Here is an 18,741-nt window from a genome sequence, read left to right as displayed (position 1 = left end):
CATGTATACATGCAATCAATCACTATACACAATACATTCATACAGGCTCTGTTCTAGGTCTGTTACACAATGAAGCAGAAGTAGAGTGAAAACCAAACCAAAACCACCCCGACACACATCACTAGGAGCAAAAGTCAACAGTCAAAGCTTGATCCAGCATTTCTCTTCCCTCCTTTGTCCCAGATGTTGCTGTTATTTCTTTGACCAGGGACACTGGACCAACTCCAGAACCACAGCGCCAGCCATCCTCTGGATCTAGCTTCTGTTTCAATCAAGTGGAAAATTCATATTTTTTGCCTTTGGGGGCTTTACGGATCAGGGTCTTCCTTGCCTGCAAACACTCACATGTTTGGACTGAAGCGCTGGGTTGCTTCTGTGTTATGAAAAGGGATCAGTAGTAATGGTCTCTGTTGCTGTTCTGTAACACAAAGCAGGACCGGACAAAAGATCTTTCCATGATGCCCCAAAAGACGTGAACTGAAGGAGCTGAAACCGAGCAAAGCCTGCAGGTGACAGTGAGAGGAAGCACGACTGAATCTGAACCCTCTCAGAACAACACATGCTTGAAATCCACAAGCCCTTTTAGACATCCCTAACCTGTCATATACAAGAAGCAAATATGTCAAGTACGTTTGAAAGAGAGCCAGACAGGAGGGCTGATGGTTTCAGGATCAGGCAGATGGAGGTGAAGCACTCAGAGGGAGAGAGTCGGTGAGACTGCTTCTGATCGCCTCAGCTACTCTCAGATGCTGCTGTATTATCATGCATATTGCAACTATCTCCAGTTTTTCCACTGTTTAATGCAAATATTTCATCTTTTATTCATCTGAGTAGGCCATATTATCAATAATCGTGCAATATTTACTCTGGTATGTCATTTTTTTACTTTTATTCTTGGTGTTTCTTTAGAACTCAATTTAGATCTGACTAGCTTGTTCTTTTTTTCATCGCTAATTAAACCGTCTGCGTCTTTGACACCGTCACAACCGAATTTCCCCATTGTGAGACAATAAAGGAATTTCCTATTTTATCTTAAACACAAAACATACCTGGAGGTCAGCGGATGAAGAGCAGCAGCAGATACTCAGTTGTTTCTAAGTGTGGAAGACATTAAAGGTCAGACACTCAACCGGAGCGCCAGAATATCCACCAAAGACCTGATCCATCAGGAAACACCTCGCAGATTTAAACTCCTTAAAGGCAACCACTGTGTGCTTGAAATCCTTAAAATGAACATTGATCATGCAAATAAAGTCTTTACAGGATCAACGTGGGACATCAATGTGTCAGAACAAACTGGGGCAGCTCGGCTGTTTTTTCTGCAATCTCTTTTAATTTGGGGTTTAGAGCTGCTTTGCTTCATCAGGACCTGGACAACTCACCACAATTAATGAAATAAAGTTTTCTCTCTTCTAGATAATCCTGCCAGAGAAGGTTCAGCCATCAGCACACGGCCTTTAGCCCAATCACTCTTTGGTTGTAGACCAGGACAATGATCCAGACCACAGTAGCAAGGCCACATAAATGATAAAAAGGTGACATAGACTTAAATCCAGATCAGATACTGTAGCATGACTTTAAACACCCTGTTCACAATTGAAAACCATAAAATGTGTCTGAATTAAAGCATTTCTGCAAAGGACAGTTGGTCAAAATTCCTCTGTGGTGATGTTAAACTCTCATTGCCAGCAATGGCAAACTCTTAATTTTAGCTTTTGCTGCTATGGGTGGCTCACCTAGTCATTAGGTTAATGCCTCACATTAAACTATGCCTCATAGTTTATACAGGACACACTCTGACATGAAATGTATCACTTTCAACTTCATTTAATAATTACTTCTTTTGGTCCCACTTTACAATACGGCTCCCCTGGCCAGCTTGTGCTTACAAGGTAGTACCTTAGTCTGAAATGTTTAATGTAAGCAGCTCTAGATGAAATATATAATTGAACAGATTAGGCTCACTATTTGTCACTTGCTCGCCCTTGATTAATGCATAATAAATGAGTTATAAAGTGTTTACAATAAATTAGTAACAAATCTATAAACATTTTTAGCCATCTATCAGGAAAGCCTTCTTGTAAGTGGTACCCTACTTTTTAAAATTTATTTGTATGTTTTAATATTTTTGTCTATTTAATACTTCCTCATTTTTTTTACCCCATTAGGCCTCTAGTCCACCTTGGCAGGAAGTCCCAAACCTGCAGCCCATCAGCCCAGTCTGCAAATACAGACGAAGCAGAGCGGCAACGTCATCCTTCAGACCCCATCTAATCATAGAAATATTTGGTGAAGATAACGTCCTGCTGAGGATGACACACAAACACTTTAATTGAATTGAAATCTCTAAGTAATTTTGGGAAACTTGCCTTTCTTGAAGATTGTGACAGAGCTCAGAGCTGTGTGTCGAGTCTAACAAGCAGAAATCAGACAACTCGCTGCCAAAAGTTTCTTCTCTCCAAACGCATGGATGCAAACGTTCAATGGCTCTAAATTTCTTTTCCAAACTTTGCACATCTCGGTCAGAGGCTTTTACTCAACTTACCAGAGAGCAATAAAGCAGAGCCCACTGTCTGTGAAGTGGTTTTAAGGTTCTTTGTAATGTAAGTGAGCAGGTCCAGCCCAACAATGACTGATTTGGTCCCCTGCAGGATTTGGAAGCGCACGATGGGAGGAAGGATGTCATCCTAACTCCACAAAAAAAGAAGAATGAGTCTTGCATATTCAAACAAATAAATGTCATAATTTCTCCCCATCTGTCCCCTCTCTGTTGCACTGTCTGGATTTCTTATCCATCTGCCGTCTTTGAACAGGCTGTTATTCAATTGTTAAGATGATGTGGAAATTTCGTCTCTGATCTAACTGGAAACCGGGAGCTCTTCCAGTGGCAACAAATTCCTGCGTTTTGGTACAGTATCAGTGTGACAGCAAGCCGCCTGCTGGCTAGCGCCCAGGAAAAACGTCTGGAACCTCTCAGAGGATCCACCAGCCCCCTCAGCCCAGTCCGAGTCGGCCCCCAAACCTCCCTAATGTCTCCAACAAACTGAAACCGACCAAAGACCAGATGCTCACCATTCATTTCCAACAGGATGAAACATTTTTCGGTTTCATTCCTCGGGACAAGCAGAGAAATATGTGCCCATATACTTATCAAAACACTGAGGTAAGGTGTGCGCATGTGTCAGTAATGTCAGAATGAAGACACAGAGCGGTTTACAGATTATCATGTCATTACTCAGTGTCATTATACAGCCATCACCATAACTACACACAGCCAGTGGGTTATTAGCACGTCTGCTAAAAGCTTTGTCCCGTTCAAACATTTCCACGTGTCGCCTTTCAGCCTCCTTCTCTGCAGCTGTGCTTGGCTGAACCTCCTCACCTTTAAATGCGGTGTGGGGCCCGTAAACCTTGATATAACCTACAGGTCCAGCTTGGAATAACATTGTTAACTTTAATAAGTTTAATAAAAGGCCATCCGGGTCTTTAGAAGTGCCTCAAACACCAGAGTCAGGGGAAGGTTGTAGCCTGGCTTCAGGTATTAGGTGTAAAGGGGACCAGGCAGTGATGTAATGACCTATAAGGCAAGGGACTGTCTGTATAATGATTCAACGGGGACCTAAACAACTTCCCTAATAGATGCAATGATTGTTTTATTCAATTAATGAAGCTGCATCTGTAAGACCTTAAAGAAAAGGCTACCCATTCATTTGGTATTCAGCCTCTCTCAAAGTGATGTTTGCATTGAAGAACGTCTAAATTTTTAAAGAGGTTGTTTTTTTTTTTTGGAGGTTTTTTTTTTTTACATTTTGGGTTGAATTGTATGATTAACCTCACACGAATTCTATGCGGAAGCTTCTCTTTAGCAGAACCAAAATCTAATACGACTTACTTCAGGAAAAATAAATCACATCTTTCGACAGCTGCTCTACCAGTGCACTCAAAGCTTACCGTTGCTTATCCATGTATCGATGCGCTTAATCTCTACAACACCAGTTCACGCTTTGCAACTATTGATTGTTCCGGACTAAAACCTTTATCATTAGAAAGAGGATTGTGAGCTTGAATCAGTTTGTTACTTGTTTTCCAAGTAACAAACTGATGTACCGTTCTCACCAAAGATGACCAATTAAATGATGACTATAGAGTTATTATATCTGGAGGACACCAGGGTCTGTTTTTCTCACTCTGCTGAGTTCTCCTACTGTTCATCAATTTGCATTGTTTCTTGTTATTTCAACTTTTAACTTTTTGTTCTCTGTCTTTTATTTCTTCACAGTAGGTACACCTGATCTGGCATTCTGCTAGTTGTGACATCATCCAGGGGAAGCAGATCACCCACCATAACCATATAATATAGAAAGGATTCCTGGATCAATGTGTCTCTGCTCTGTGTTCTCTAACCCCCAGTCGGTCGAGGCATACTGAGCCTGGTTCTGGTTCTGCTGGAGGTTTTCCTCCCTGTTAGAGGGGAGTTTTCCTCTCCACTGTCGCTTTATGCATGCTCAGTATGAGGGATTGCTGCAAAGCCATCCACAATACAGACGACTGTCCACTGTGGCTCTACGCTCTTTCAGGAGGAGTGAATGCTGCTTGGAGAGACTTGATGCAACCTGCTGGGTTTCCTTAGAGAGGAAACTTTATGACCAATCTGTCTGTATGATTTGATTTAACTTTGTAAAGTGCCTTTAGATGACGTGTGTTGTGAACTGGTGCTATATACATAAAATTAAATTGAATTGAATAGAGCAGAGTCAGAGGTTTTCCCCCAGAAAATTGTGTGCTATCTGCTGCGGCAACAAACGGCTCACTATTTCACCTTCTTTTGGCAGCCATGATCTCTTCCTAAAAAGCCTGCCTTCTCTCCTCCTCTTCTCCGGGTTTTCTGAGTCCAACTCTACCAATTAAAGTGCTAACACCAACTGGGCCGATCGCTACCGCATTGTTCCGATGTGATTCTGCTGCAGCTATCATTTAGTATGGCCTTCTAAAATCGGACAGTGAGACACAGATTACTGTCAAGATTATTTAACATTGAGCTCAGAAAGTGAGACGCATTGAAGCCCTGTCATCATTTTAACTCAGAATGCTGCTGGCCTATAAAGATGATTGGTGCAGAATAAATAATCTGTCTCTTTTCAGGAAATCTCGCAATTCAACAGCCATTATCACACGACTATTTATACATAAATATAGAATAACACTGGCCCATTCTTTGACACCTTGCATGCTGGGATACATAACTTCTATTAGGGCTGTGCATAAAAATCGATATAAAGATTAATATCGATATTTTTTAAAAACGATTTAATATCGATATTCTGGCTTTTAATATCGATATACCTCCCAACCTCTAGGGGGCGTTATTACAGCGCAACCATTACAGTTCACAGTGAAGGAGAGCGAGTGAGACGAATTTGTGGAACGGCCGACAGGATTTTAGAAGCTCCTTTGTCCCTAAAATCAGATGTTTGGGCACATTTTTGGTTTCTGTGACACGTTAAATGCATTGAAGCAAATGCACTTTATTTTCCTGTTAATATGTCTGTGATCAATAAATAGAACATAAACATAATATTTGGCTGATTTTGGTGATTGAATCACTGAGCAATAATTCAAAGTAATAAATATCGATATTGGAATCAAATCAAGCTGAGCTATGTATCGAGAATCGTATCGTATCGTGAGCTGTGTATCGAGAATCGTATCGAATCGGCTCATCCTAGATGATACCCAGCCCTAACTTCTATACTATCATACTAAAGACAACTCTACAAACTTGGCTCAGATTATTTAAAGTTGTATTCTTCAGAGAGTTTATGAGCATTAAGAGCATGACATGCAACAGTTTAGCCTTCATGTCTTCATTCTGTAGAAATACAGATTTATTTTCCACCAGAGACTAAAACCTAAACGTTAGTCTAAGCACAGTTGAGACAAAGGAGGATCTGTATTATCTGTATTACAGTTTAAACAGTTGTTGATTGATACAAAATCAATTACATCCATTTGTGTCATGGAGCTGTTTGTGTTATTGGCAACATGAAGGTAACGTGTTGTTGCTGACACACGTCTGTGGTAAATGAGTCGCTTATCAGTCCACAAGAAGCGTTATACTTTAAGGCTAGGAACTGGTTGCAATGTGTTGCTGCAACCACAAGGCGGAGATCTTAAGACTTCAGAATTCTGTTTTATTTCATTTTTTTGCAAGAATGACCAAATTTCTCTGCTTTGCTTCAGCTCATCTCTGAAAATCTGTTGGCTTCAGCCTCTGAGGCGGGGGAAAAAAACTCTTTGCACAAGATAAATGCAAGAATGACCTAATGTAGGCAAGATACTAACCTCCCCACCACAAAGCTTTAATGACAGACCTCCAGAAGCAGAGAGGAAATGGGCCTACAAGGAGCCAAGACTCACTGTCACAGCAGGAGGCCCGGCGACCACTGAATGACGTAAAGCAGATGTGGGTGTCAGGAGGGCTCAGACGACAGAGCAGACACGTTAGCATAAGTACATAGAAAACCAACTAAGTGAAGCTTTCAGCTGATGAGCTTCAGCAGGGAGATAAACTGTGTGCAGCAGACAGAGGAGTGGGTTGGTCTGTCTGGATGTCCCTGAGCAGCAGCTGGACCAAGCTGAGCAGAGGCAACACGGTGAATTGTGGACCGTCTGAGCCCCAGGTCTAAGAAACTTCCAGAGAGTTCATATCATACGGTGATATGACACTACCGGTGTTCTGCACGTCCTTTGGTGTAAAGCCAGACTGTCCCAGTGCCACGCGGGTCTTCATCAGGGATTCACCACTCATGCAGAAAGCTCCCCGAGATTCTTCTGCAAACTCGGTGTCACGGGACCATCAAGAAGAAAGAGGAGGAGATGGGCCAGAGGAGTCTTTATGGGCTTTATTTGGAAACCTGAGTCCCTGCCGGTAATTGCCCTCAATGACTATAAACACAAGTGATGGTCTGGCTTTCTACTTTGCCTGCAGAAATTTCCACAATAATGGGGCTTTCGTAAAGTCTGTTTAAAAAGGGCAGTAATGCACACACTTTATCCATCAGAGCGGTCCCTATTTTCCATCTCGCTGTTGTTCCTCCACTGGGCTGTGTTCGCGTGGCCATGATCTCTGCTTGTGTTTAAGGGTGTGGGCTTGTTTGGGTTAGCTCAGAAGGACTGTTTCCTGATATAACACAGGTATAATATGAGACTGGTGGGCTTTATGAGGCCTATGTCTGGTCCTATTATGGTCAAAATGCACTTTTAGGGGCTGGGGCTTCGGAGTGAATGGGGTTTTGATGTGTATGTTTTAGGGCTGAACAATTAATCGCATTATCAATATAATCATGATTTAAAAAAAAACGCAATTTCCAAATTGCAGAGGTCTGCAATTTTTGGCTATGTAACAATTAGGGAATTAGACACGTTCATTAGGTGTCAGTAAAATGTTTGAAGTGGGTTTGCCTCCACATGGAAGGGAAGACAAGTTGCAGCAGTGAGATAATCTAATTTTATTACTTGTTTTAGAGTTTGTATAATCATACAAAGCATTAAGTACAGGTCAATCAGTTTAATACATAGATTTGCTTGTTGGTTGGACTTTGCACTTTATGTACAACAAGGATTAATGTCCAATTAAATTAAAAGCTGTTCTCTTAAATAATATTCTGATCAATAGAAACATTAAAAGTTCATATTTTGAATAGTCGTTGTTTACAACTTTATTTAGAGGCCATTTTTGTTGCAAAATTGCAATTTTTGGTTGAAATATTTTGTAGGCAGAACGCAATCATTACTACTCCGAATTTAGATGCTGTGGGTCTTTTAGCAACTAATCCACATGGCGAGGAAACAAATTGATTTGTTGTTTGTATACGTTTAAAGCACATGATAAATTAAACTGGGAAAAAAATGGCATTAAATCGCAATATTAAGAGAAAAAAATCGCAATTAGATTATTTTCCAAAATCGTTCAGCCCTAGTAGGTTTAGGTGTGTTCCAGTAATAATTAAGATTAGAGTTGGTAATGGGGTTGCGAAAAAAAAAATGGGGGCTACTCAAATGGCAGTGGATGTGTTTGTGTGCGCAGTGATAAAGCTGCTAAGCCAGAGTGAGAGGAGGATAATGTTTCTGAGGGGAGAGCTGGTGCTTTCTGGCAAATGTTTCCCTGACAGGTTCCCCATCCTAGTGTTTTTATTTCTAGACAAATTAATAAAAACGTATTGATTTCAATTCAGTTAAGTAACTCCAATCATCTCTGACTCCAACACCATCACTGATTTAAACCTAACCTTGAGTTTATTTTAATTCGCACCATTCCTCTAACCGTAACTATTTTTTAAAATGGCTTTGGTTCTCATAAGCCCCATTGGTTTTTAAAAGGAAAGTGAACATACCAGGAAAGGTTCTAAATACCTAACATAAGTAAACACACACGCGCACTTTATAGAGGAAGAAAGAAAAAAACAACTGGTGTGTGTAGCTGAAATTATTTTTGCTGAACTGTAAATCTGCAGTGGTATGTTTCTGATTTTACTGGAAACGACTCAGTAAAAACAGACTCCGGGTTGTTTTCCCAAACACAGCCAGCCGGTCCGGGCAAATTGAGACAAAATCTCTCTGGCAGTACATTTTCCAATACTGCACTGGTGTGTGGCTCCGCAGCAAGTTGTGTTACTGAATGAGTTCCTTGGTGAAAGGTCCGTACCTGGCTCGTGGCCGGCTCCAGTGGCCAGGGCAGGCATGTCTGCTGCCGACAGCGTCCTGGTTGCCCTCAGGCTGTGGAACGTGGCAGCAGCGAGTCAGAGCGGAGAGCTCCTCTACAGAAACCCCAGAGAGCAGCTGGATGTGAAGACGGACTTTATGCCATGGAGCCCTGCAAGAAAACCAGGTTTTAGAGCCAGCTTATCAAACAGCACATTGTCTTCATCCATACAGGTAACAATTCAAAACATAGAAAATCTTTAAAAAAAATTCGAGATTTTTCATCATTTATTCCAGAAATTGAGAATCATGTATTATATACATTCAATAGACACAGAGTAAGATATTTCAAGCCTTTAGTTCTTGTAATTTTGGATGATTATGGTCTAAACATAATTCAAACTCAACATTTATTGTCTCAGAAAAGTTTAATATTTAAAAAAAAAGTTAACTATTGAACATTTATGGTGTTGAAACCGAATCAACTAATTAAATCAAAACGCCTGTAAATGGTCCGTAGGGGACACGGTCGTGGAGAAGACTGCTGACTGGACAGATGTCTAGTAGACAGTCATCGACGCCCTCCACAAGGAGGAGAAGACACAAACAGCTGCTTGTTCTGGTTGTTCACAGAGTTCTGCATCCAACCATATTCAGAAAAAGTTGAGTGGAAGGAAAGGTAAAGAAAGAAAAGCTGCATCACAAACAGGGAGAACCGCAGCCTCAAGAGGATTAGCCAGAAAAATCCATTTAAGAATCCGAGGGAGCGTCACAGGGAGTGGACTGAGGCTGGAGTTGGTGCATCAAGAGCTACACACAGACAATTCCAACCCATGAACTACAAGAGTCTCCTCTGGGCTGAGGAGAAAAAAAACTGGACCTTGGCTCAAAGGTCCAAAGTCCTATTTTCAGATGAAAGTAAATTCTGCATTTCCTTTAGAAATCAAGGTCCCAGAGTCTAGAGGAAGAGTTGAGAGGACCAGAATCCAGTTGCTTGAAGTCCAGTCGGAAGTTTCCACAGTCAGTGATGGTTTGGGATGCCATGTCTTCTAACATTTTCTAACATCTAAAGTTCTAAAGTCTAAAGTTTTACAGCATTTCATACTAATGTCTGCTGACAAGCTGCATGTAGAGGCTCATTTTATTTTCCATGAGTACTTGGCACCTGCCCGCACTGCCAAAGGCACCAACAGCTGGTTCAGTAACCATGGTGTTTCTGTTCTTGATTGTCCAGAAAGCTCCTCTAGCCAGAACCCCATAGATAATCTATGGACTGTTGTCAAGAGGAAGTTAGCAAGGCAGATGACCTGAAGGCAGCTGCATTGATGCATTAATTCATGCAAGAGGCGGCCAGACCAATAATTTACCGCTTGGCAATAAACAGACTTTTCAGAATGTGGACATCTCTGTTTAAAATGTCCTTTTCCATTGATCTCATGTAATATTCTAATTTTCTGGGACACCAAGTTTCAGGTTTTCGTTATCTTTAAGCCATAATCATCAAAATTACAAGAAGGCTAGAAATATTCTGCTCATGTATAATGAATATTTAAAATATTTCAGTTTCATTTAGTGAAATTAGTGACAAAAGAGAACATTATTATTATATTTAGATATACCTGGATGTTAGGGTCAATACAACAGTCTTTAACCATCTATCAAAGATAGACTGAGTGTGCGTGCAGCGAGGTCAAAGTTGACTCTGGATGTTTACAGTCCAACACTTTTTCCCCAGAGCTGCTGAACATTCTGCTCTGCACATAAAACAAGCTCACCTTGCCTGAACCCTAACATGCATCCACCTATCCAACACTTCATCCAGTGATCAGCAGAAACACGGAGAACAGGAGAAGAAAGGTAGTGCAACCAACCTGAGAAAAAATTCTTAGAAGTGGAAACGAGAAGTGAGATCTCTCCCGCAGCCAGATTATTGGGGCTAACTTGCCAAATTGCTCACAACAGATGGAAGGTATAGACACGTCATCTTGTAGTTTGATGACCTGGGACACCTAAAAAAGAGAAAATAACAGAAGTGCATCAGCTCAGCCTTAAATTTTAACTGTAAAACTGGTAATTTCCCAGTGTTCAATCCATGAATCTGTTTTTTTTTTCATCTTATCTGACTTTTTCATTTCATCCAACTCAAGCCCTTCAGCCCATTCATGCAACCAGCAGAAACCCTATGTGCGAAAGGGGAATGGAAAAATGGAGATTAGACTCTTTGCAGCGTGAAAACTAATGGTCCATTCTATGTGGATTCCCAAATGCACAGCCTAACTGAGCTGTCAGGCTTTGGGGTCCATTTAAGAATGCAGAACATTGAAAGAACGGGTTCAAAGCAAACTTATTCAAACGCTGGACTGAGTCATGGTCTAGCTGATCCAAAACCACACAAGATATGAAAAGGAACATCCCAGAACACCGCACCGTTTCATGTCCTTTGGCTCAATCAATGACAACGTCTATAAAGAAAGATATTCTTCTGAGAAGTTCTCGCTGTGACAACAGTAAGCAAAGCTAGAGTGTTTTCAAGATGCATTCAAATAGATGCAGAGAATTAACCCAGGTAAAACAGGTGCATACGTAGAAAAGTAAAATTAGGCTACAATTCAGTCAGGAACAGGTTGGAGCGAGCAAGTCATGAAGTCAGTGGGTTGTTCTGGACTGAGATGAGCAACGTGTGGAGGAAGCACCAAACAGCACATAAGGGAACGGCCACGGCAGAACCAGGAACACATTTCCCCTCGGCCGTTACGACTTATTTACAGATTCCGACAGAGTGGACTCTAAACTTTCCAATGATGTCAAACTTGTGGAAATCAACAGAGAATTGAAGAAGATATGACCATTTGAATGTTGGCACTCTGCAAAGAAGATTAGTGAGAAAACAGGCCTCAACATTTCTTTAGAATCCCCCCAGCCACTAGGTGTTAACAAAAGCTGTTCATTTGAATTACTTTGCATACAGCCAAATGGTCATTTAAAGCACTGAGGGGTTTCCTCATAACTTCAGCAAGTATATTTTGCAATAAAATGAAAATCACAATTTTTCTCAGAAATGGAATAATTTTTCACGTTTTTCTCAGTTTGTGCTCTGCCTACTTGTTCCTACTCTTGCTGTGGCGGGACACGATCGATCTTTCAACATGAAGAGATCAGAGATCCAGATCCAACTTCAACTGCATACCCGTTTGAAGGCCAGATGTCACATTAGCACCAGCTTTACGTGAGCATGAAGTAAAAAAAAAACAAAATAAATCAGAGAGCCTGGGTCATCTGCTGTTCAGCTTTTAGTAGATCAGTGAATAGTTTAAGACAGGGAAGGGCAGTGGTGCCTCAAGCCACGACTACAAGATCTCTGCAGCAGAGGAATCTGAACAGGAGACTAAACCTGACAGCCACTGAGCTCCTGCCAAGAGTACTGACCTATGTTAAATCAGGTCAGTGTTTCACAGAGAGACCCTGCACGGTTCTGTCATAAACTCAGTGATTGGAATAACAGACTTGGAGAACGACAAATGACAGAGGACATGAAGGGTCAAGCAGTTTAGCAGCCCTCTAATATCAGTCGGTCACCTTTGGGTTGAGAAATAATCTTCAGTCTGAGGAAGGATTTGTCATTTCTGATGGAGATTTCTGAAGGTCAGGAAGAACTGGAACACCTGTGACTTTTAACAAGACCCAAAAGGCTCATGACAGACGGGCTTAAAGAAACATTCTCCATTCTCATCACGCTCTAATGGTGTCTGTTCAGATCACAGAGGATCAGATGGTCAGCAGGGGAATAAAGACCCCCTCTGCCATGTGGTATAAAGATGAAATATATTTAATTGGACTTGGATATTTCCCCTTCTTTAAGTGCAGTCTTAGAAACAAATGATTCTGCTGCCATCTAGTGGGAAGATTTTGTTTCCTTTTTTTTTGTTAAATGAACAGAGTACTCTGGTCCGAGCGGAGAGACAACATCTCCTAAAGACTCCTCATCTGTTCCTGCTTAACCTTGTTCAATGTGTGAAACACAAGGTCTGATCAGTGTTTAAAGAGAAAATAGCTCCAGGTGGTAGATTGTCAGATGGACCATGGGGGACAAAGAGGTGTAGGAGACTGTTTTTCTTCTTCACTTTTCCAAAACAGGCCTGTCCATCCAACTGAGGAGCAACATGGGTGGAGGTGTTCAACCCTCAGCTGGATGTTGATAAAGTTACTCAGAGAATAACAGAGTCAGGAGGTGAAGGACTGACAGTTAAATGACCGCTAAGGCCTTTCTGAAAGAGCCAATCCCTTCAAAGCTCTGCTCCAACATCAGTTTTATTATTCAGTCTTTTCCTGAGTCTCTACATCCTGACCGTGGATGGGACGGAGTTATGACAAGTGTTCAAAGCAAACGGCCAAAAGACAATTAGAACCTCATCAGTGGAGCTGGAGGAGCGGAAAAGCAGGCGTTCTGGAGACATTCTCTGCCTTCACTTGGTGGAATAGGTCCATATGCACGTTACGTCCATCTAGAGCTGGACAGGAAGAGTAACGACACCACACAGCAGAGGTCAGCGTTGCTGTTTGAACCTTGATTAGGTGACAGGAAGGCCAGCTAGAGATGATGGTTTTTAACGGCCCACCGTTAACAGCACAGATGATCTTTTTCACATGACTGTATCTGACCCAGAACCAGAACCGTCTCCCCTGCTCCGGTTACAGTCCAGACAGAGGCGCTCACAGAGCAGTCCTCCAGCTTCCGTATCTGCTCATCAGCTTCACACTCATTATTTTACACCAAGTGATCCTAACCCACTTGACGGATAACATGGTTGGCTACAGTTTTAAGACCTTCACTTGATCTGCACTTCTTGTTAAATGCAGGGAATCCTTATTTTTGAACAGTGCATCTGATATTGACTTCATAACTATGCGACTGATAAAAAGCAGGAGTAATTATTAGTCCAGAAGGCGCTGTTTGATTTCTTCTCCTTTTATTTGCCAGCAGAAAGTTGGCCAACAACTCCTTTTAGTGTTCTGTGCAGAAACCGAGAACATTCTTCGACAAATATTTAACTTAACAGTCAATGAAGGTATATTTTCACTGAATAAACCACAGGAATAAAATAAAACCAAATCTTAGCACGAGCAATTTGCCATTCTTCTGAAAGTGTCATACCAAAAAGGGTGCTGCAGTTTATGGTTACTGGTAATTTTTTACATGTTTTACCCAACTCTGGAACACTTTCAAAATGTAAAAACTTTACCCTCTTGGCATTGTTTTATTGTCTTTCAGTCCATCGCTCACCAACAACACAATTGCTTTGTTTTGCTAACTTTGTAGCTTCAGGTTTTAGAGTGAACATTCTTTTAGATAACTGGGTGATCACAGCAATGCTGATCAAATATACTGGGCCATTGCAATGAATCATATTTGCCCCTAAAATGTTTCATCTGCAACAGAAACCTACATTCACAGCATTTTTCCTTCCTGACACAGAATCACTACTTTTCAGCATAATCGTATCAAAAGCACAGGTAAAAATTAAAAAAAGAGTCCAGCAGTAATCGCTATCAATCTAATTAAGAGTCAATTAGCAATCAATATTGCTTCCTTTTGATGCAGAGGAAAGAGCCTCCCTAAGTATTGCAGCTGAAGGAACTGCTGTCTGCATCATCAAGAACAGCGAGGCAGACCGTTACGGTGTCCAGCAAGCGTCTGGGTGGTGTCCAACTAAACAGCTTCCACCAGTGCGGAGCTTGGTCACGAATGGCAGCATGTGGGTGTGAGTGCATCTGCACAACTGCATCCTTTTGGCAGATGGGGAAGCAAAGAAGCAACTTTTGTTCAAGTAAAAATAAGAGTGGATTGAAACTCTGCGGGAAGAAAAAGGGCTGACAGCAGAAGACTGCTGCAAAGTTCATTTCTCTGATGAATATTCCTTCAGGTTGTTTGATACATATGGAAAATCATTTGTCCAGAAAAGGTGAGCGATGCTGAGTCCATTTCATCCCAGAAATGAAGCATTCTGTTGCGCTCCATGTGTGTGGTTGCTCCTCCTCCAAGGGAGGGGGCTACTGTACATTTCTGCCCAAGTACGCTGCCATGAATCAATCAAGGTATGAAAACCTCTAACAATGCAGCCGTATTCTGGGGATAAGGATGGAGCACTGACTCACTAAAAGAGTGACGAAGCAGGGATTGGTATTATAAGCAAAATGATAATTGAAAAGTCATGCGTTAACTATCATATGCTGACTGCTCATCTCCAGTGATTAGCAGGCCATGTAGGTAAGCCCTAAACAGTCTGTCATTCAGCCACAGCCCCAGTTAGAGAGCAGCGTCTCCTACATGTCGCACACCCTGGGAGGGACACACTCAGCACAGTTTAATCCCCGCTGATCACTACGCCTCCTCCAACTGCACCCGTTGCAGAGCTGACGGTTGCCATCCCCGTTCCAGTTCTTAGCAGCACAGCAAAGGTATATCAGTGCTTCAGTAGCTGTGGTCTATGAAAATATCATGTAAAAGGACATGAAGAAAGAACTAATATAAAAACTAGGTTTTAGGGCGCAGGGATCGAGCGCATCAACCCCATTTCTAGTTATCATACTTTAAAAAAAATGTATTAAAATAAAACAATGTTTTAAACTTAGAAAAAGTCTGGTAAAATCCATCCATCCATCTTCTAACATGCTTATCCCTATTGGGGTCATGACGGGTGCTGGTGCCCATCTCCACCTGTCAGTGGGCGAGAGGCGGGGTACAGGTGGTCAGTCTATCGCAGTCTGGTAAAATCATAAAGATAAAAAATATGGTTGAAATAAAGTCTGCCATCAACAAGTTAGTTAAATCAACAACTGGTTAACTGGTATGGTAAATGGTAAATGGCTTGCACTTGTATAGCGCTTTATCAAGTCTGACAACCCCATAACGCTTTACACTACAACCAGTCCTTCACTCACACATGATCACAAGGTGTCCCTTTGTAGAAAAAATATTTTGCTGCGGGTCGTACGTTGCTGCTGCCGGGTGGGCGCGTCCCCGCTCCATAGGCAGGCAGGGTGGTAAAACTCAAATGTACGTAATGCAAGAATCAAAGGAGTTCTGTAACTCAAAGACCACAACACTGAAAATGTACATCCTTAATCAGAAAGCTCCCCCAGATTTTAACCCTGCCAAGGAACCTGTGGTTAGTTCTCAAACAAACTGTGATCCACCCCAGGCACCTCTACAACAAGGGTGGGTCACTCTGGGTCGGGATTTGCCCCAGATGTTGAGCAAACGAAGTTACGAACAGGTTTTGGTGCGGCCTCTTCAGAAAAATCTGATCCGCATTATGAAATTCTTTTAATTCGATTCAGAATTACCAAAAAGCATGTAAAAAAAAATATATTAATACTAATACCACAAAATAAATGTGTTACTTGAAATATTTGCTGATTTATCAAATTAACAGTATGCAATAAACATCTGCATGTTGAAGATAGTGTTTTAATGGCAAAATACAGCACAGCAGCTAGTAGACAAAACCCGCTGGTCGTCAGAAAGAGGGAGGGAGGTTGATACAGCAGAACAACTATTAGATGGAACAGGACCGGAAATGTGGATTAAAGAGAATAATAAAGTTGTTCCTTTAATGGAAAACTGAGTTTGCTTTAGTTGAATCCTCCCTGTTAGTTGGTACGGGGGCCGCTGTGAAGACAGACTGGATGTGAAATTAATTTGTATTTCAGCTGCTCTACATGATCATGGCTTGCAGGGACCACAGACAGAACCAGATAGAGCTGCAGCCACAATTACCCACCCATCCATGACACCATCGGAAAACCATGGTTGCAGAGCATCCAGCTGCGGTAAAGACCAACATCGGCACACACAGGCACACGCTGGGACTGCGTTTCAATCAGCTTCGGATAACTTCACAGTATTAATCTCGGGCAATATTTCTCCACAGGACATTTGGAGATGGAAACATTGTTTTTTAAAATGAAAAAAGTTATTAAACGTATACCAGCGCTGTAGTTTTTGTTTTCAGTTCTGTGGAAAACGTGTTGATAAATCATTTTTTTTCCCATCCTCGCTGCCAAGATGGTCCCACATGGTTTTCTGTTAACCATGAGGCGCGGGATATTGGTAGGAGCAGGTTGGGCTACTGGACCACGACACGGTAGGACCTGGAAAGATTGCTTGGAAGGACTGATTGAAGGAGACTAACAGCCACATAGAAGACCACCGGGAGGAAGAGAATGCACGCAACAAAGAAGTAGCTGGATTAAACGCTAACTATCGAAATGATCAAAATATTGGTTTCATCAGATAACAGGGCAACAGAGAAATGGTAGAATTAGTGTCTCTTAAGTATCTCAGGTGCTGGTGCCTCCTCTATCTCTACACGCTGAACCTTTGTTGTCATCCTGCACCACCTCGACCACCAAAGGTGTGATTCGGCTCACCTGCTAAACATGACAGGTTCAGACTACAATGAGCAATCAGGTCTGCAGAGGGTTATCAGGGCTGGAAAAGGGCAGCTAACATTACTGCACAGCCCACACATCCTGCCAGGGGTGGTGCTAGCCATTCGGGTGCCCTAAGCACAAATGCTTTCTGAGCAAATAGGAGAGGACAGGAGGCGGAGTGGACCCTCCCTTACTTTTTAAGAACGGGGGAAACAGTGGAAACAGAAAATTATAAATAACGTTCAAACTACAGTGCAGACGAGGCCCAAACAGTATGAAACTGAGTGCGTTAATACAGCACTCGGTAATTTTCGAGTGGCAATGCCCCAACAGGACCTTTTAAAAATAACACTGTTGTAAACGCAGCTACGGCACACTGTCACTATCGAAGGAGCTGGAAGACACAATGTCGTACAAAATGTCAGAAGACACGAAATGTCAGAAGAGATGGGTAGTATTTTACATCATCTAATATATGGTAAATGGTAAAATGGTAAAGGGCTTATACTTGTAAAGCGCTTTAACTAGTCTGTCGACCTCAGAGAGCTTTACACTACAATCAGTCATTCACACTCACATTCACACCCTGACAGTGGTGAGCTATGTTAGTAGCCACAGCTGCCCAGGGGCAGTCTGACAGAGGCGAAGCTGCCATGCATCCATTGATAGTACGGCTGTTAAAAAATCTATTTTCATATTAATTGCTAAAGATCAATCCATATAACCAAAGATCAATTTAAAAAAAAAATGCTTTTTCCACTGTGAGGTTAAATGTGTGAGCTGGCATTTCTGGCTCACACTCCACTCCAGGAGGTGATTTTTTAATGTCATATTTTTAATAACACAGCAGTTTAGTGTCCAAATAGCAGCTGTAGATGTCTCTGGCATCCTCTGTTTTCTACCCTGGATCTGTTTGGGTATTCTGCTCCTCAGCAGGTTTTGAAAGCAATTATCTCAACAGTCAGCCGCCATTAAATATCATTACTTTATTGATTTGCTGTTAAACGTTAATATAATACTAGTATCAGTATGTTGCAGAACATAGTCATGTAATGCAGGTAACAGCTAAAAAAAATGTAATACCAGCAATCCAATTTGAGATCGGACTGAAAAGAACCGATTCTTTAAATTTGAATCTGTTTGATAGGGCCTTCGGGTCATCTGCCTTGTTGGGTCTGGTGTCCCTCATCTTCCTCTTGACAGCAGCCTATAGATTTTCTAAGCCTCAGTTTACTCCTTGTGAAAGTATTATCATTTCAATATGCTTGAACTCTGTGAACAACCATCTTCTTCAGCAATGACCTTTTGTTGCTTCCCCTCCTGGTGAAGCGTGTTGAAGACTGCAGCCTGCAGACAGAAGTCAGCAGGCCCCCCCCATCATTGTGTCGCCTACTGACCCAGAGTGAGAGACCGTTTAAAGAATCAGGAAACCCTGGTGTTTTTAGTTGATTAGCTAACTAGACTGGGACACCATGAGTTAATTTAGCTTTCTGAGACACTGATGTTTGGGTTTTCATTGTCTGTAAGCTGTACTCTTTAAAAATACAAGTAACAAAGGCTTGCAATATATGAATCTATGTGTAATGATGAGATAAATTTTCAGTTTCT

The 18,741-nt window shown here is 41.7% G+C and overlaps 1 protein-coding gene across 7 annotated transcripts in view; it reads right to left on the bottom strand.

Moving 5' to 3' along the window:
• Window positions 1–18,741, bottom strand: part of mpp7a (membrane protein, palmitoylated 7a (MAGUK p55 subfamily member 7)) — a 122,193-nt gene that overhangs the window by 72,361 nt on the left and 31,091 nt on the right. For 6 of the 7 annotated variants that reach the window (XM_036125106.1, XM_036125109.1, XM_036125110.1 and 3 more), the window contains exons 2-3: window positions 10,572–10,709; window positions 8,705–8,872 (exon numbers count right to left, since the gene is read on the bottom strand). In XM_036125106.1, coding sequence (XP_035980999.1) covers window positions 8,705–8,741 — 37 coding nt within the window. In that variant the 5' untranslated portion in view covers window positions 8,742–8,872; window positions 10,572–10,709. The remainder of the gene's footprint in view (window positions 1–8,704; window positions 8,873–10,571; window positions 10,710–18,741) is intronic. The other variant, XM_036125108.1, reaches the window with a different exon arrangement.

The sequence above is a fragment of the Fundulus heteroclitus genome, chromosome 21, assembly GCF_011125445.2.
Source record: "Fundulus heteroclitus isolate FHET01 chromosome 21, MU-UCD_Fhet_4.1, whole genome shotgun sequence".
NCBI lineage: Eukaryota > Metazoa > Chordata > Actinopteri > Cyprinodontiformes > Fundulidae > Fundulus > Fundulus heteroclitus.
The sequence above is the reverse complement of the archived record's forward strand: the minus strand, read 5'-3'. Positions and strand labels throughout refer to the sequence as shown.